The following is a 19685-nucleotide window of genomic DNA, read 5'->3' as shown; positions in this document are numbered from 1 at the left end:
AGGTATGATCAGTTGTAGACCAATTTTACTAGGGATTCCGCGCGACAAAATAATTTTTATATTTTCAATTCAGTATAAAGCCACAAAAAACACACTATGAGAAATTGTATCATCATATATTTTTCTCATGCAGGGGGGCCATCGGGGATTCCAAGCTCAGTGTTATTAGGGCACCGGCCCCCGTGCCCCCCCCCCCCCCCATGATTGTGTAAAATCCAAAACATGATGTTGTTTTGTGCCATGATATTGATATCACACCGATGAAAACTCAAGCTGGCTGATTCTCAGGTTCTAGAAAATGATTCCTCCCCCCCCCCCGCGGACAGGAGGAGCTCCTCACAGCAGGGGGGGGGTTGTCCACAGCGTCAGCAAGATCTCTGAGTGCTCAGTAGCCTCGGGTTTGATGTGACATGATGGGACTGAGCTCAGTCTGACTTCTCACCACACTCTGAACGGACTCACATTCAGGTACGTTCCCACGGTAACAAGTGATTGATTTTAATGTTTCAGTGCAGGTACAAGAAGAGAAGCTGTGAAGAGCTTAACGAGTCAGGAAATCTACTTTTAGCTGGAGTAATCTGGACACAAGGATTTCAGTGAAGAGCTAGGAGTCATGTTGATCTACTGTGAGCTGTCACTAACACTGTCTGCTGGATGTGAGACAGTGATGAGTGACATGTGAAAAAGCAAGCTTTACCTATGTGTTGTCTTCCCGTCATCAACTTTTGTTCTTTGAAGTAACTTAGACCCAGAATATAGGGAGGTAAAGAGAGAGTCTGTGGAAATAATGTAAAAGGCACTGCAGTATTTCTACGTCATTATCAGATGTGAATTATTACCATTATATCAATGCTAGAATTCTGAGGTTACAGTAATTGTCCATATTGTTATGTCTGTATTGCTTTATAGTTATTTGGAATACTATGGAACCCAGTCCACTGTATTTCTATAAAGCAGTTTGTATTTATATATGACCACCAGGCAATGAAGATATTGACACTGTCATAATCAGCAAAATAACGTTTAATTTCACTTTAATAACTCACGTTGGGTTATGAAAGCCACATGCAATGCTTCACATTTGCACTGAAGTGAGTTTAAAATGTAATGATGTTAATAATCACCTGTCAAAATGTGATTATTACATGTATTGATTCAAACACTTGCTTCGGACACCGTTGTTGCGGTGGCTACACCACAGAACACAGAATCCTGAGAAAGCAGGAACTAAGTATGCGGACAATATGACACAAGGATACCAAAGAGAAGCTTAAAGAACACAAATAATACTGATCGTCTGTCGGTCTATAATTCCAAACATGTCAGTCTGTAAGAAGAAGGTGAATGAGTGCAAACAGAGAAACAGATGACCATAACACCTTTTATAACACAGGCCTTCTGGTTGATTGGACGTTCCCACACCTGTATCTTGTGTTGTTTTCGACACTGTGTATGTGAGCTCACCCCCCCCCCCCTTCCTGCTCCATGTGTGCAGGCTGATGGACGCCCAGAACCAGACGCCTATAGTGAGGACAGGACTGCTGGCCAGGTGAGTCTCAGTGTACTGCATAAGTGAAGGGAAATTATTTATAATGATCCTAAATCTGTTTATGAAGTCTCTACAGTGCTTCACCCTGGTTTTACCTTACGACTTAAAGAAGGGCATACACAATGACAATATGCTCTCATTTAGCCATGGAGAGCAAAGTATATGCATATTCAAATGAGACAATCTTTCCTGAAATGTCCTGTTTGAGCGTAGGAGTGAACATCTGATTTATTAACAGCACTCACCAATATAGTGTGTCCTTATTATGTATAATATATATTTTTCTATTCCCAGGCTGTCCCACATGATGCACTTTGGGGGGAGCAGCGTGGGCCCTGCAGAGGAGAACATGAGGAGCAGGTGAGTGGGAGGGGCCTTTCACTCCATACTCACACTCACTATAGAAACACCTCACTGTGTGTAGAGTCCCTTGGCTCACATCATGATGGCTTTGCTTGATAGATTTGTGGTTCGATCACTGGGAGGAAAGGCAAAGAGAGGATACATGTGTTCCATGTTCCCGACACAAGGTTGCATGAAGTAACACATCATTATTCCAGGGATTGAGAATGAATCAAGAGAAGCTGTTGTACATTCTGAAAAATCTGAGCAAAGTGCCTAAAGTAATTTCTGTTCAAACACATTCATACACTCTGAATCAGTCATTGTTTCTCCCCGGACAACGCCTGTACTGTACCTGGGCTGAGCCTGGTGATACTAGAGGATTAAGGCTATTTAATACATATGTAGACTAGACACCAAGTGGAAGTTCATTTATCAGAAATCATAGTGTGTAATTTCACATATAGGCAGGAGTGCAGTGTGAGCCATGAGTTGGTAATATATTGCAAACCTTGTTTGTCCACCAGTGATGGTCGGTTGGCGTTGGCTGCCCAAAACATGAACAACAGCAACAACAACGATGGGTAAGATCCTCTCACACACCCTTAATCACACCATTAGACATCTGTTAAACACCATGTAAAGAGATTAGAGAGTATTCAATTAAATGAAACATGGTTTGTTCTCACATGAAAGAGCTAATTCATTATTGGGTGCATGCTATGCTGTGTTCATTCAATGTGTCTAACCAGGAGTGGGTAGAACAACTGAAACATAAGGAAACCAGGGATTGATTGTTTTTCTATGACTCAGCAAATGTTCAGTTAGGAAGGCTCACTAACATCAGCAGAGTTACATCGATTGGGAAAAAAAAGACGCCCAGGAAGAATAGTCCAGCTAGCATTTTTAAAGACCATGTTATGGCCCAAAAAATAAATAAATCAACAAACCACCTGGTGTGTAAAGGTCAATCCCCCCCCCCCCCACCCCCCACCCCAAGGCGAGTTCTGTTTCACTGTCTTCTCATTATGTACTGATGTACATTTGAAGGATTTGGATATACTACGAGCCCTACACTTCAGAAATTACAAAATACTGTGTCACAGTGCCCCCCACAGGTTCTTTGCAGGTACTGACTGATGACAAAGATCAAATAACCTCACCTGCCTCTGCTTCTGGACATTTACAGTAAAAAGGATGAAAAGAAAGACGTCAAGAAAGAGGAACCCAAAAAGGATGATAAAAAAGAACCACCGTGAGTACCACAAGCTCTTTTCCATGGATGCAGCTTTCCATCAAAGAGCACATTTTGACAACATGATTATGGTTTTATAGATATCACATTTTCTCCAAATTTGTCCGAAAGATTTGGTCAATTTGAACATTTAAGCAAAAATAACTGTAGAGTAAGTATTCTTGTTGTCTGAGGTATATTTGATTCATCATCTGGATCATGGGTAGAGAGTAGATTCCAGGACAATATGTTAGGATGGACCAATCCCCTCCTTTGATGAATATACAAATTCATTTTAACAAACTTAACAAATCCCTTCTCTCATTCAGGAAGGAGTCGTGGGTCATGGACCCTGCCACAAATGTATACTATTACTGGCTTTGGATAATATCCTTCCCAGTGTTCTACAACATGATGTTCCTGGTTGCCAGGTCTGAATTTATGGCATTTTGTATTTTCTCTCGACCTTATTGTTGTTTTCAGAGATCTTCATCATGGCTTTGCTTCCTTACAGGTCTTGTTTTAATGAACTGCAGGATAAAAACACCACACTTTGGATGGTTCTGGACTACTCTTCAGATGGCCTCTACGTTTTGGACACCCTGATGAGAGCCAGGACAGGTCAGTGACAGAAACTCAGCTGAATGTGAGAAGTATATTATATTTCAAAAATGTTACTAATTCTGACGTGTCAACAGGTTTTCTGGAGCAAGGTCTTCTTGTTAAAGATACAAAGGTCCTGAAAGAGAAGTACATTAAGACACGGCAATTCAAACTGGACGTCATTTCCCTTCTTCCCACGGATATTATATTCCTCTTAATAGGAATTAACAACCCTGAGTGGAGGTTCAACCGCCTCTTTAGGTTAGGCCGACTCTTTGAGTTCTTTGACCGGACTGAAACTCGAACAAACTATCCCAACATCTTCCGAATTGGTAACCTTATACTCTACATCCTCATCATTATCCACTGGAATGGTTGCCTCTTCTTTGCCATCTCCAAGGTGCTTGGCTTCGGCTCAGACACCTGGGTGTATCCGTCCATGAAGAACCCTGATTATGCTACCCTGTCCAGGCAATACATCTACTGCTTTTACTGGTCTACCCTTACCCTGACCACCATTGGGGAGACTCCCCCCCCAGTCAGAGATATTGAGTACTTTTTTGTAGTAGCTGACTTCCTCACTGGTGTTCTGATCTTTGCCACCATCGTAGGAAACGTCGGAGCCATGATTTCCAACATGAATGCTGCACGTGTAGAGTTCCAGGCTAAGATTGACTCTATAAAGCAGTACATGGAATTTCGTAAGGTCACAAAAGACCTGGAGTTAAGGGTGGTGAAGTGGTTTGACTACCTGTGGACGGAGAAGAAAACCTGTGATGAGAAGCTGGTGCTGAAGAACCTGCCGGACAAGCTAAAAGCAGAGATAGCCATCAACGTACATCTGGAGACCCTGAGGAAAGTGCGCATCTTTCAAGACTGTGAAGCAGGTTTGCTTGTTGAGTTGGTTCTAAAACTCCAGCCTCAAGTCTTCAGTCCTGGTGACTACATCTGTAAAAAGGGGACATTGGGAGGGAAATGTATATCATCAAAGGAGGAAAGCTGGCTGTAGTTGCAGATGATGGGGTTACCCAGTTCGTGGTCCTCAGTGATGGGGCGTACTTTGGAGAAATCAGCATTCTCGGTATAAAGGGCAGCAAGGCAGGAAACAGGAGAACGGCCAACATCCGAAGTGTCGGCTACTCTGATCTGTTCGCCCTGTCCAAAGACGATCTGATGGAAGCGCTCATTGAGTATCCTGACGCTAAATATCTGCTGGAGGAGAAAGGAAAAGCCATCCTGATGAAAGATAATCTCATCGATGAGTCGCTGGTCAACGCTACTGACGCCAAAGACTTGGAGGATAAAGTCAACAAGGTGGAAGCCAGTTACGATGTCATGTCGGTCAAATTTAGGAAGCTGACAAGCCAGTTTGAATCTTCCCAGCGGAAACTCAAGCAACGGCTCACTAATATGTCCAACCAGGTCCGAACCCTCAAAGAGACTGATGAGTAGACCCTCTCAGGACCCCCACTTAAGGACTTTCCTTGAGATGTCATCCAACAGGACTACAGCGGACGTTTTGTACACACCACATGGCATAGTGGCTCCATTCATTGTTCCCATATGTGTTCAAACAGAAAGGTTGCATTGAAAGTGGCCCCTCAGATGTTATGCCCCCCCCCAAAAAGAGCATTATAGTATCTATTTGGTCAGATTCTCAGTCTCGTCCTTTAACAGAACTTCTCTGATCTTTCACTCTATTTTTTTACCAATATATTCAGGCAAAGTTTAATTAAAGCGGTCTGTGTGATAAAATTGAGAAGTTTTGTTTAGTTTAACTGTAAAAATAAATATGGTTGTTGAGGCATCAAAAAACACATTTGGTCTCAACAGTAGAATTGTAGTAATTTGCACCCGTCATGTGAATGATGAACAGCACTAACAATAAACTATTAGAAGCAATCGGCAAAATGTCACGTAATACTACTTACACTTTCGAAAGTGTTTCAGTCAAGATTGTTTTTGGTGACATTTGTTGGCATTGGAAGTTCCTGTTTTGTAAGAACTGTTTTGAATAAATTGACGTGTATATTTCCATCAACAGCGAGTCATTTTGATATTAAATCAAACTTTTTTTGGAGTATTAATAAGGTGGAAGTTAAGACTAGTGTTTGGCAGGAAAGTAATTAACAAATAACCTGTGGACTCAAATCAGGAGTACAAGCAACACAAGTTGGAAAAAAGCTGTCATTTATTTATTTATCATGTTTTCACAACACTGAATACATGTAGCCTTTCATCAGTTTGTATATTTTGAGTGTAATTATATTGAAGAAAACAGCTTCCCTTTCCAAACTCAGGTTGACCTTTCACACGTCCACGTGAGCAACAGTGATGTTGGACAGCTGACACCAGACCTGGGCTCAATATCAGCTGTAGGAAATCCTCCTTCTTGGTTTTAAGCGACACAAGAGGGTTGAGGCTGTTGCGAACATGCAGTACAGTCCAATGTGTGTCCACATCACCAGGCACTCCACAAAACGGTCCAAAGGAGGTTAAAAACATCGATACTAAGTTTGGATTTGGCCCAGGTCCGGCTGAAAGCATGACAAAGTAAGAGCAATGGAACAGAGAAGGGCCCGGGCGCTCTGCTGGGGGGCCCTGCCGCAGCTGAAACACAAATCAGAACCTCTCTAACAACCTACACACATGACGCATCTGCTCTGAACATGTGAATGTCCTCGTTGATCTCTCGCAGGTGAGCTCTGGTGTTCACAGACAGTGGATGTTGTCTGTTTCTGGTGACTCTCGATTGGTACTGGACATTAAAGCAAACAGCTAGAGAAAGATCTAGGAGGACTCACATTAAAGACGTCTTTAAAGAGAGGGACTTGTCTACTACAACCACTAATGATATGTGGGTCAAGTGATTACACCTGAGCCAGCTGCATTCACTGACAGGGACTAATGGATGTGTTTGAAAGCTTCTATGCATCGACTGGTCCAACCATTCTGAGGATGAGGGGTCATGGAGCATTTAGAAGTAAATGTCTTTGTATACACATTACATTTCTGATGTCCAAATGTCTGCTATAGTTTTTTTGGGAGTATTCTATACATTGTTCAAGGTCACCGTTGGCATTCATTTCCTGCTGGTAAGAAAATATATAAGCAGACTCTTGAAATGTGGTGTAATCCATCACAATGAACAACATGTAGGTGTGTTCATTAAAATGTCTGGTAGTGACACTAGCTCCAAATGATAATCTGACTTGGACATAAGTGGATGTTCACAAAGTGGTTGATGCGCTGGACGCAAAGAATGGTAGAAAACTATTCAGATTTCATTAAATAAATGCATAAAAACACAGACTGTATTACACTCACCATTGTTATTGGATGTGCATAACGCAACAAGTTCCATTTTATTTAAATAAGCATGTAAATAATGTTTGGGTGTCTGATGCATTGCGCAGCTTGCCCTAATGCACAGTGCACACAGTCTGTAGACAGGTGTTTAAAGGGTTAAGCCTACTCAACTGACCAAGTGAAATAAAAACATCTGCCTGTTCTGTTGGAGGATGCTTTCACAGTAAAAGTGCTATCAAACACATTTTGTTAGACACCTGTAGTCATTGAATGCAACATATCCAAACAGAAATCATCAGAGCCAACACGCTAACTCCGAACAGAGGCATCAGAATGGCCGTTAGCCTGGCCTTGCTACATATGTGAAACTGAAATATGGTGGACTCATGTTCTAGAGGGAATGTTCTGCCTGCTTCCAGCCCAACTTGACTTGATGCTAATTAGGAAAAGCAAACTAAAATGTAATAGTTTCTATTAAATAATGTTTCCCCATCTCCTATATAGTCTAGTTGGCAGCATAGTGAACCCGGAAACGTTGAGTACCCCAAAGTGTTATGTTAGAAATGTATAGTAGTGGTCCCCAGCACATAGAAACGGCAGGATGCTAAGTTTCATATATTGGGCAATTCGCTAAATTAGCATACGTTGCATCTTTTAACTTTTGTCCACATTAGCTATAATGCTAATTAACGCAATGTATGCTAATTGTGTAAATTGCAAGTTAGCGTCTGGCAGTTACTATGTGCTGGGGACCCATACTATACATTTCTATCATAACATTTCCAGGTTCACAATGAGCTGGCAACTAGACTAATAAGCATACATCAGTGAGACCTCAGGTCAGCAGAGGAAGGGTCTCTCACACTGAAGATGCTGATACATCAGTGAGACCTCAGGTCAGCAGAGGAAGGGTCTCTCACACTGAAGATGCTGATACATCAGTGAGACCTCAGATCAGCAGAGGAAGGGTCTCTCACACTGAAGAAGTATTAAATGGAAAGGTGGAACCATAGCAAGAGACACAGGTCCAATGGACTGAGTATAGTACTGAGTACTGGGGTCAGCTTGGCACAAGAAGAGCTCCAGGTCTGTATCTGAGATCATCATCAGTGACTGATCTACACGTGTACATCCTCCAAAACGTGCACATAGTTCCAACCGCGCTGATATATAAATACTGTTTTATTTAGAATCGTCAACACAGGAAGACATGGAAATAAAACGCTTCAAACAATCATGGCGACCTGTGGCCAAAAAACAAACATTCTGAAAATGTCTAAGTGCACTTACACAGCTCTGACATTATTTTAGTCTAACCTGCGGTGCCCCCCTCCCCCCCCCAATGAAAAAAGGGACCAAAAAAAGAAAAAACAGCTTTGTCATAATGTGTCATTATGACCTAAATGTTTACCGTGTTCAAACATGGGTTAGGTAGAAACAGTAGCAGATGGCTGTGAGTGGAATGGTCTGCGAGAGCTTTATCCTGCTTATTTGGTGGTAAAGATTACTCTACATGTTCTCGGTCCACTGGGGAAAGTTCAGGTCTACTTTAACATATATTTGTTCAATAACGGGGGTTGTATTGATTGAATTGTTCCAGATTGAGATAGTTTAACAGTAACCCTCCCTCTTTCCCCAAGTAGGTAACTTGCACATAAAGATAGCATTGAAAAATAACCCATTTTAACCTTAAAATAAATAATAAGGAAAATGATCCTCTCTGTACATAGAAAAAGACGGGGACACTGCTTCACATTGACGTAATGTGGATGAGGGGGGAGGGGTACTTTGATCAGGAGGTCTCTGTGCTTACAATGACTGATGACAGATGATGCAGGCACAGCAGCTCTAGTGGAACCATTGCTCCTCGTTCTTTAAGGACTTTCCTGAAATCATACTCGTGCCTGTCTTCTGTCACCTTTTTCAGTTGAGTCTGATAAGGAAAGGCGGTGCAGGGTTTCATGGGCTTGCTGAGTAGGAGTCCGTTTCACTGTGTGATGGAGCGGGGGGGGGGGGGGGGGGGGGGGAGGGGGGGGGGGGCTCAGAGCATGCCAAACCCTTTGGCATAGGTGATGGCTTTCAGCAGCCTCTCCTTCAGCTTCTCCCTGCAGCTGTACTCCGGCAGCAGCAGCACGTTAAAGCAAGTGTGAGACGTCGGTAACCTGCGGAGAGAAAACATCACAGCTGCTCAGAACACAACTCCAAACGCCTTTAAAAGATTCATTAAAAGTTACTCAGCTTTGCATGATTTAAAGGTCCCATGTCATACTTTTCCGATTATTACCCGTCCCCTTGTGTTATGAAGGTTGTTCTGCATGTAAACGGTCTGCAGAGTCACAAACCCTCGAAGTACACCCTGTAGCGAGTAAGACTCTAACACAGAGAAGACCTGTCTGTGCTGCCCCAGAACGCCTCGTTGGACATTTCTCTTTTTCTTCCTGGGTACAGTGACGTGCCCGTACCCAAATGGACCCATTGGACCAATCCGTGGAGCTCCTCACACACACTCTCTCTCAGCGACAAAACTGTGACGCGCTGGGGGGGTGCTAGTGGAGCGTCACAGCGGCGAAACTGTGGCGCGCTTACACTGTAGGTGCGCTGCGTTTGAGGGTGTGGGTGCCTCGCAGAGCTTCAGCCCCCTCTGTGTCATTTTCCGGTGGCTAACGCCATTGTAACACATAATCACTGATGTTCCGCTGCAACGGTGGTGGACTCATCAGAACAGAGTGGGCGAGCTGACCAATCAGAGCACAGTAGGCTCACAGGGGGGGGGTTTGCAGGAGCTCCAACAAGCCGCTTAGGACAGAGAGTGAATACACAGACTATACAGAGATATGAGAAACCAATGTGAGTTTGGAACATTGAACAATGTAAATCTATTCTAGTAGACCTCAACAATGGAATCATGATTAGTAGAAATGGCCATGACATGGGACCTTTCAAAAAAGAGGCTCTATGAAGGGATTGTAGCTGTCAAATTCATATTTCGATGCTTTCCTCATGCGGAAGTGGGCGTGGTTAAATCTCAACTGGGTGGGAAGAAAACGATAGACGCCACCATGCCTGGCACGTCACTGGAGAGAAGTATAACGCTGGAGAAGTCTTTCTTCAATCCAATATGGCTCAGTAAGTGTAATGGCTACACGAGGACAGCTCCAATGCAGTCCGCCATTGAGAGGGATATTCACACGTGCATTAGAGGGGCGTAAACGTGACGTCATCAAAACGTCTTCTCACAAACACTAGACGTGGAGCACAGTGCCGAGGTGGCTCACCTGTCCGTGTCGGGGCCGTTCTTGGCGATGATCATCTTCAGTTTGCCCAGCCCCCCCACAGGTGCTCTGTCAGTGCCTGTGGTGAACTGCAGGAAGAAGCGCTTCTGCTCCTCCCCAAACGAGTGCAACGTCTCCCAGAACTCCCTGCGAGCATACACACATGGTTAGAAAAAGTGCAGTGTAACAAGGATCCTTCGTAAAGTAGTATTAACTTAACCTTATTAAACTTAAACTGATGAATCATTTGATTTACAGTCACTTAGATAGAATAGGGAGGGATGAAACCCTCTAATGGTCACACATGTAGAGCACACAGTGACATGTGTTCTCTGCTTTTAACCCATCCTAGCACCAGGAGTCTAGTACTAGGAGCAGTGGGCAGCTATTGTACAGCACCCGGGGAGCAATGGGAGTGAGGGGGGAAGGGGGGTGTCCGGTGCCTTGCTCAAGGGCACCACGGCAGGGTCCAGGAGGTGAACTGGGACCTCTCCAAGTAGCAGTCCACACTCCATATTTAGGTCTGGTCGGGGACTTGAACCGGCGACCCTACGGCTCACAGTCCAATCCCCTACTGACTGAGCCACTGCCGGACTTTTTGTGTCCATACTGTGCCTACAAACACTCACTTGATGATTCGAGAATCTTTGTTGTAACCGCCATCGTACTCCGTTGTTTCTTCAAGTGCTAGGAAGTCCAGGTTCTGCAGTATGTAACAGACAAAACAATGATTGAAATGAAGCAGATTGAAATGTCTTCCTGACATGTTTAAATGTCTGTTGACAAATCTCACCCTGCTTCCACAGATGAGGAGCTCGATCTCCTCCGGTCTGAACAGGTATTTGAGCGGCGACTCGTTGGTGACCATGTGGAAGCCTCTCCTGAACGCTTTGAACTGCTTCTCCACGCTTTTGTTCAGCATGTACTCGGCATACTGAGCCACAAATTCCTGCACACACACATCAACAGTTCCCCGGTTAGTTCCCACACCCTGATTTTCAAACAGTTTAAACACTTCTTCATGCTTTCTTGTAGCCTCACCTTTCTGTTTTCATTCGTGACTGGAATCTTGTCCCCATTTTCCCTTAAATCATGCATGAGCGGGTTCCCAAACAGGTCCGTGTGGGAAATCTGGAAAGTGATCATCATGTCCTCCTCCACGCTGCCCTCGTACTCCATCAGCTCCTTCAGACTCTGGTGCAGAACCTTTTCAACAAAAACACAAACTATTGTAAAATCTGGCAGTCGGGAAAGTAAGATTTGCTTCACAGCTACATGGATTAAGAGCAATCAGAACACTTGCTAAGATAGTTCTTACCGGGTTTGCGACAGCCAGGTCTCTGAAGGTTCCTTTCTTTCCCATCAGCTTCCTGTAGACCACCATAGGAAAGTGGACATCCAGAATACAGTTGTTGTAGATGGCCAGGCCCAGAACGATTCCAATCAGAGTGTACTGGCCCTCATTTTCATATGATGACGGGTTGAACCAAAACATTTTGGTGTGCTCGTCGTATCTGAACATGCCTGCAGCAGGGAAAAAAGTCATAGAAAAAGGTTTTATTACTGAACTATGACCCCTGGGAGGCTTCTTTGTTGCTTTGTCTGTGTGGAAATCTGACTCTTCACACACAGAGGACTTTAACAACGTAACATGTCACACTTAGCATTTAAAGGCACATTTATAAAAGTCAAATACCTTTAGATAAGAGCAAGTTCAAGGTTCTTTATTTGTCATACGAACATAGCTACATTGTAGTTATGTCGATGAAAATCTTAGGTCACAGGCTTCTCCAACAGTGCAACTCAATAATACAGATTAACAGGAAAATATAGTGCAAGTAAGTAGAAAATACAAAAAGAAAAATAGTTGAAATAAGAGTCTATATGCAAGCTATTGGAATGATATATTAGATCAATAATTACTAAGTAGCAGATGAATGTTATGGATGTTGTTTCAACAGTTCAGGTGTTTAACAGTCTTATTGCCTGTGGGATGAAACTGTCTCTGAATCTGGTGGTTGTTGGAACCCAAAGCTCAAATCATAAATGTTATGATATTATTATAATGGTTTACATTCCATTATAATAGAACTCGTGTTAACTGGTTGCACTTTCTAGATCAGGGGTCTCTAACATGTCGATCGCGAGCTACCGGTCAACTTTTCAGTAGCTCCCCGCTCGCGGTTCACAGACTGTGTAGAAAGAATCCGACGACAACAAATGCACCTGAATCAGTCCGTGTCGCTGCGGCTCAGACACACATGGATTTATGCTTTAAAAAATACTTGCTTTAGCACCATGTCAGGTTTAATGGTGGATTTAATCAAGTCTTGGATTGCAGAGTATGAATGTCCTCTTGCTATTTTCAGTTGATAAATACTTGTGTAAAGTTTGTGAAGGCAGGAGGAAAAAAGCTTCCGCGATCACCGTCTCCTCTGTTCCTCCAAACCCCGCCCTAAAAATAATGAGTGACAGGCTGATAGTAACCTGATAGTAACTTTATTATTCACCTAATCACTGATTGAGATATGATGAAGCTAACTTAGTCTCATACATTCATGGGATTTGTGTAACAGTAAGACAGAGAATAAGTGTGCACCCACATGCACTATTTTTGCTTTGATATGCTGTTGTAAATACTCCTGTTGTCTGCTGTGTTCAGACTCAAGTCCTGTGTGTGATGCCTCATTCAGGACATTCAGTGTCCTTTTTTTAACAGAAGACTGTTGCTCGAAGCTGCAGCTAGACTGCAGAAGTATTAGTTTTTTGTTTTTGAGGATGGAACAATTTCACACACAGATATAGGGAGGCTAGACCTATACACTAGATTAATTATGGTTTATAATTTCATGTCCTGACGAAGAAGAAGAAAAGATGGCTGAACTGTTCAGTGTCAATCCTGTGGAGATGGAGGTTATAAATCTCCAAAATCATGTTCAGCTCAAGTCTCAGTAAAACTCACAACATGTCTGGAGCCTTGTAGACCCAGAAAACTCAACATTCACCAAGCAGCACTGAACATACTGCTTTATTTGGTTCTGTTCTACAGACCTTTGTGAAGCAGCTTTTTCTGGCATGAATGAAATCTAAATACAGAACAAGACTGACTGATGAACATTTAAATGACTATTAGAGTGAACCTAAGTGGGTCCAGCATACACCTCTATGGTGGACTCCATGCAGTGCCATTCCTCTCACTGACTGTGAAAAAGAGTGAATGCACTTATTTTACACATGTGCCATAAGGTGCTTGCACGGTGGTGATTAAGGCGATGTATTTACTATGTGGGCCATAATAAGAAGTGAAAACATTTTCTTTTTCTCTTGGACATTTATGTGAATTTTCAGTGAAGTACTTACTATGTGGGCCATAATAATAATATGTGAGAAATTGTCGTTTTCTTGGACCTTGATGTGAAGTTAAGATGTTTGATAAGCTTTGGGTATTGCAATTTCACACGTGTACACAAGTAGCTTAATTCAACCGATGAGTGCTATGTGAATAAATGTAAGCGATGTGATGCAAGTAGCTCTTGGCCACTTTCATTTTTCAAAGTAGCTCTCAGATGAAGAAAGGTTGGAGACCCCTGCTCTAGATGATGCGTTTAAAATGAGGCCTATCGCATTCAAAAGTACTGTGTCAGCTATTGAAGTCTTAAGATCATTAGGTGTGTTGCAACATAAATGCTAGTTGTTGTGTGTTTTCTCACCGATATCTGGGTTGAAGATCTCCTCCACCACCAGCTGAAAGAACTCTTTGGAGACCCCTCCTTCATCGACACCTTGCTCTCCTTCAAACTCCACATACAGCTGCTTCTTCAAGTCTGCAGGATTCTCCATTGCTATCATTTCCAGCTACAGACACACAAGCGGAACAGATCAGTGTTACAAACTGAACCAATATGACAAAGAAGCCTGAATTGTACACATTGAACTGGCACACACATACCCTGACCAGCGCGTCGTCGATGATGTGGTCTCGGCGCACTTTGAGCCTCAGATAGGGGTTGAGCTGCTGACCCTGGACCAGGCTGTAGAGCACAGTGATGCGCCGCTCGCTGTACATGCGGATGCGGTTGTCGTAATACAGACCCAGGTTCTTTGTGACGGCGTTCAGAATGAAAGGGCATGTCATAAAGGAGAACTTATTTTCAGTTTCAACCTTAAAGAAAGTGTAGTCCTTGTCCATCTCCAGCACCTCGTTCAGAGGCTCGTTGACAAACTCCTCGAAGGAAATGAGCGGCTTCCGACAGTCGTTGGTGCGGATCCCCAGCTCTGTCTCCAGGGGGTCCACCCGGGGGCCCTTCTTGTTCCGCCGCTCCTCCCCCAGCAGCTCCTGCAGAGTGAGCTCGCTGGACTCCGGGATGGGCTCCTCGTCCTCGTCCTCGTTGTGCTCCATGTCCAGGTCGCCGCCGAGCACGTTTGCATAGTAGACAATCTTCAAGCACTTGGTGGATGCCACCACTGCGTCGTCGTCGTTGACCAGGTTTCGGCTGTTGAACTCGTTACTGATCACCTTGTAGGTGATGAGCTGCTGGAAGGTCTCCACCATGCGTCGGATCTGCTCTGCGCTGTAGTGCGACCACAAGCCTGCCAGCTTGGCCTGGGCTGGCAGGGGGAGTTTACTCATCGCCTTGCAGAACTGTGGCAGGGCGATCTCCAGGTACTCCGGGCTGTGGAGGTTGCTGTTCTCCATCACTATAACAAACAGGTTCAGGTAGTTTTGGTCTCGTGAGTACACGTTGTGGTACGTGAGGTCGCACTCTACGTTGGGTGAGAGGTAAACCAGCGCATTCAGGAAGGCGGCTTCTATCTTCTCATTGGAAAGCAGCCGCTCGTAGACCCGCCGCACAGCGTCAATGTCCACCGACAGCTCGTCAGGGGACAGCCTTTGGACTTCGTTTTCCCCTGAGGAGCCCTCGCCGAGCCTGGCTGATGAAGAGGAGGCAGGGGAGTCTTCCTCCATAGCTGTAGCAGAGCAGGCTGCGGCCTCCTTCTCATCCTCATCCTTGTCCTCATCCTTACCTTGAAGGGACTTGAGCTCCTCCTTGGTGTGAGGTTTGGATCTCCGGAAGCTCTGCACCAGGCCCTCAGCACTGGAGAACACCCGGCCTATTACCCGGATCAGAGGCGAGTAATCTTCCTGCTCTCCACAGATGTCCAAAATCTCGTACACTTTCTCTTCTGTCAGGTAATTCACATCTAGGAAAGAAATTGAGAAAAACAGATTAACAGACTTTCACAGCTTATTCCGCTTCACTTTATTAATAAAAAGTATGTAAATCCTGAATATCTGGCGTCCACTCACCTTTGAAATTGTCCCGGACAGAGTGGGAAACTTTATGGTTCAACTGGCTGTTGCTGCAGGCTGAGTTGCTGTGAGCGCTACTCTCCAGGTGGGCTGAGGCAGTGACTTTCTTTGAGGGGTGGGTGTCACATAGCTTAGCGTTGACCTTGTAGAGCTCCAGCGCTTTGACGGCCGCTGCGTTGTTATCCATGCGGTTGAAACCGACTGATGAGGCACACCATGAGTTGGAGCACGACTCATTCCCACAGCCCTCGGTTAACTGGTGGTAGTAGCGCTCTATTAGATGTTTGGCAGCTGCTCGCTTCCTGCATTCAGAGGGGAAGCACAACATGCGAGTGTGTCAATCACCTTTTCTCATCATTAACAGTAATTAGTACATTATGAGTGTGACGTTGCAGAAAATAGTTAAGGTTATGAGTAATCACGTTTTAACTTCTAAAAACTCAGGACAGTTGTATGACTGCATTCTTGGCTTTAATACGTTGCATTCATTAATATAAATATAATACATCTAATAAATGTGTTTTCTTTGTTTAATGGTTGACTCTAGCTGACAAGCATCCATACTCTATACTTTCAGGCTGTTCCTTGTTATTAAGAGATACATTCAATATGTTGGAGCATTTAGAAAAATCTATCTGCAATTACGGTTACTCACGTATGAGATGGGTGTAATTGAGCCCTGTTGACAGATACCAGTTTCCCCCTTTTTTTTTTTTTGTTGCCAAGGCTCTCTTTAATTTCAGCACAAAAGATCATTCTTGGCTTTATTATTGAACAAAACAGGTATATTTGAAGCACTAGCTTTATACACCAAGCTTTCATATAGCTGATGCTTTTTTAAACTGAACCTTTGTCTTTAAATAATGACATGATCTTCTAACTGTTTATAATACATCTATACGTTGCACTACCACAGGAAAAAACTTAGAAAAACCTATTTGCAAAGATTGCCTAGTGTCACTTTTTTGCAAAGTTCTATCACTTTGGTTCACCATTAACATGGTAACAACCAACTGTCAACAGGCTTCTGATGGCAAACAAGAAGTAAACAAGAAGTGAGAATAGAACAGTGGTGAGATCTGCGGGTGTGGAGGGAGGGGGGGGCAGTCTTAAATAAATACGCAGACACAGAATCATACAGTATAAGTATTTACTAATATAATATGAGTTAGACTTACATTCGGCTTGCTTCTGGGTTTTCTATTTCAGGCTCCTCGTATTCTCTAGTAGAACAAACAGATAATAAGAATAAGAAACATAGCAGAGGTCACGCTATGTTGCTTTGACATGATCAATACAACGTATACATTCACTTTCTGTCCTGTATGTTGCATAGGGAATCAATGTGCAATATTAGAACATATTTTTCATTTATGACTTAGGCGGAATTTAGGAATGATGGGAACATGACATGCTGGCCATAAGGCAACATTATAGTCGTTGTAGAAGCAGGTTAGCCTTGTGTGGATTTGGCCCACAATCAGTGTTCTGATACATGTGTTAATACGTGTACGCTGTTAATGTAAATGACTGTCAACGTTAGCGAAATCCTACAATCTAAGCATAGAGTGGCAATAGCACTAGTCAAGTAACGCTAGTAGAAATGAGGGATCTGCACATCCTGACGCTGACTTAGCAAGCTAATATAGCAACAACTAGCTAGCATGCTTTCCTTATTTCACCCATTATTATTATTGATTCAGAAATGACGTTTGCAAAGTCACTTTTTAAGCAGCCAGGACTTGCTGTGAATTTTGCCTGATTATATTTATTAAAACAACACAGCAATAGTATGCAGAGAGGTCCCAAATACATTAAGCTAGTTAGCTATCACTTTTAGCACGCTCATAGCATCCCCGACTCTTTCCTGCTGGCGTCCCCACCTATGTGTTCCTTCTGCGGGGATAGTCTCGGCCTGTAGTGGCGCACACTCACAGTCCTCCTTCTCGTCGGAATTCATACGACACTTTATCCTCAGTTGTTTCTTATCCTGTTGCTGTCTGTGTTTGTATCAAGTCCTCCACGGGATGGTTACACCTTCAATAGCACGTTGGTTTAAGTCTAAACGGGATATTTTATTCAAAACTTCATTAACGGCCTTCGTACAGCAGGCTCTTTGCTCTGCCTGAGGTTCACAGCCATCTTGACTTCTCCATAAACCGACATCCCACAATGCACTGCCTTCTAGCTAAAAGACCTGCTGGAGTGGATCATAACACTTCAAGGAACTGGACTCATTTTATTCATCATTGGGCCATAGCTGCAAGTGAATAAAAACATATATTCAGATTGTATACACTTTATATATTTAGACGGCATATGTATATATCATGGTATGATGTATGATATATGGTACAATATAGTAGCCTATATATTATATTAGGTTTTTTTACGTTTATATTTGGGACAATATAGCATTATTCAATGACAAACATCAGAGCAGCCTGATACACATTTCTCACAGTATATTATAATTTAAGATATTCGTTTTATTTAATGTATGTTTTTATTTTATTTATGTTTTATTTTTGGGACAAGAAGCCTACTGTATGTATTATTATTCAAATACATACTCAAATATGCATGAAGTCGAATGTAAGCGACAGCTTGTCAGGGTTTATTATATTAAATATTGGTTAACATATTCTAAATCAGGGGTGTCGAACTCAATTTCATCGGGGGCGACATTAGCATTAAGGTTGTACTCAAAGGCCCGGTTGTAACTTTAGACTATAAAACTATATAACTATATATATATATATATCTAAAATTATATATTATACATTATTGCTTATACATTGGATTATTATCGGATAGGCTAATAACTTCATAATTAACTACGTCTGAAAACAGAAGTCAAGGGCAATTAATTACAAATAGTTGCAAATCTCTTCAGTGCGCATGTCACAAAATGACATGCATTATGGGACATGCAGTTTATGGACAACGTGCTCCTGTAAAGCGGCATGAAACCGTATAATAAACGTATTATATTATTTGCAAGCTCTTGCGGGCCACATAAAATGAAGGCCTTGAGTTTGTCTCCCCTGTCTACATAAACACGCACAATTTGATAAAATGTAGACATTACTACAGAACAGGCGCACAAAAGTGTTGTCCTACTTCTATGGGCATAGATATGTCTCATAATTATTTGTGTGAACATAAAAATAATTCATGTGTAAATATGGGATTTGTAAATGTAAAACAACATCCACAAATGCATTTAAAAGATTTGCAAACTCACAAATACATTTGCAAGTGTAAAACGGATCTGCAAATACGCTAAATATGTTCACAAATAAAAAAAAGATCTGTGATTATCTCTTTAACATTTACACCTTTCGATCAGGCATTTGTGAATCAATTTTGTATTTGTGGACCAAAAATGCGCTTGCGGATCTCAAATCTCTGTTCACGGATCTCAAATCTCTGTTCGCGGATCGTCTTTTTACACACACGGAATTTTGAGACATATTTTCCGCCGGTCTCGGCTAAAATCTACTCGTGTCACTCGGTTATTTTCGGAAACCACGTGATGGCCTGCTGATGGCGACATTTCCGCATGATTTCAAAGTAAGAGCATGATGGTTTGTTTAATGCTCTGTTTTTGTATTATAATGAACAGTGGAACGTTGGATGTATTCTTCATCACCATAACCCTGACCTAAATACGGTGCTTTTCTACAGATTACTTTATTACTGCACTGGTAAGGTAAAATTAGGCCGATTAATAAGATGTGAAGTGCTTTGTAACTTCGACCCGCTTGACTGAATACACAACAAACAATGAAGAAAGAGTTTTATCTGGGCTGCTTCGCTGCCAGCTGCTCCCCCGGGACCCGAAAGTGGCGTAGGCTATAGCCTGCACTTCAACATCAACGAAAGTGCTCGATATATGCTATATTGAACCAATAACACAAACTATCTGTATCACTATAACATGATGATGATGATGGTGATGAAGAATGCATCTAACGTTCCGCTGTTCATTATAATACAAAAACAGAGCATTAAACAAACCATCATGCTTACTTTGAAATCATGCGGAAATGTCGCCATCAG

At 42.8% G+C, this 19685-nt stretch overlaps 2 protein-coding genes across 5 annotated transcripts; one reads left to right on the top strand and one right to left on the bottom strand.

Moving 5' to 3' along the window:
* Positions 1-355: 355 nt before the first annotated feature.
* Positions 356-5821, top strand: LOC117539304 (cyclic nucleotide-gated channel cone photoreceptor subunit alpha-like). The gene is given in 9 exon segments (XM_034205419.1): positions 356-468; positions 1496-1549; positions 1844-1909; positions 2419-2475; positions 3081-3146; positions 3455-3556; positions 3640-3746; positions 3824-4678; positions 4681-5821. Coding segments are annotated over 8 exon segments (1803 nt in total). The 5' UTR covers positions 356-468; positions 1496-1499; the 3' UTR covers positions 5181-5821.
* Positions 5822-5901: 80 nt separating this feature from the next.
* Positions 5902-17806, bottom strand: ube3a (ubiquitin protein ligase E3A). Of its 4 annotated transcripts, none has more exons than XR_004567981.1 (12): positions 17504-17806; positions 16799-16843; positions 15618-15922; positions 14259-15511; positions 14020-14164; positions 11628-11833; positions 11351-11515; positions 11103-11258; positions 10939-11012; positions 10313-10456; positions 7929-9199; positions 5902-7871 (listed from the first exon to the last, which is right to left on the bottom strand). XR_004567981.1 is itself a non-coding variant. In XM_034205417.1 (11 exons), exons 1-11 carry the CDS (start codon positions 17578-17580, stop codon positions 9079-9081), a joined length of 2691 nt encoding a protein of 896 aa, XP_034061308.1. In that variant the 5' UTR covers positions 17581-17806; the 3' UTR covers positions 5902-9078. The 4 variants fall into 4 exon arrangements, 2 of the variants coding, with proteins under 2 accessions (XP_034061308.1, XP_034061309.1); XR_004567980.1 differs by having other exon boundaries at positions 5902-7928; positions 7986-9199; XM_034205417.1 differs by having other exon boundaries at positions 5902-9199.
* Positions 17807-19685: the final 1879 nt, after the last annotated feature.

Source organism: Gymnodraco acuticeps, unplaced genomic scaffold (assembly GCF_902827175.1).
Source record: "Gymnodraco acuticeps unplaced genomic scaffold, fGymAcu1.1, whole genome shotgun sequence".
In the NCBI taxonomy this organism is placed as follows: Eukaryota; Metazoa; Chordata; class Actinopteri; order Perciformes; family Bathydraconidae; genus Gymnodraco; species Gymnodraco acuticeps.
This window is presented reverse-complemented; position numbering and strand designations above follow the sequence as displayed.

Coding starts and splice junctions, on each gene's coding strand:
- ube3a (XM_034205417.1), bottom strand. CDS start 17,580: ATGAATTCCGACGAGAAGGAGGACTGTGAGTGTGCGCCACTACAGGCC. Junction 14,165..14,258: donor TCGACGACGCGCTGGTCAGG/GTATGTGTGTGC, acceptor GTGTGTCTGTAG/CTGGAAATGATAGCAATGGA. Junction 11,259..11,350: donor TCACGAATGAAAACAGAAAG/GTGAGGCTACAA, acceptor GTGTGTGTGCAG/GAATTTGTGGCTCAGTATGC.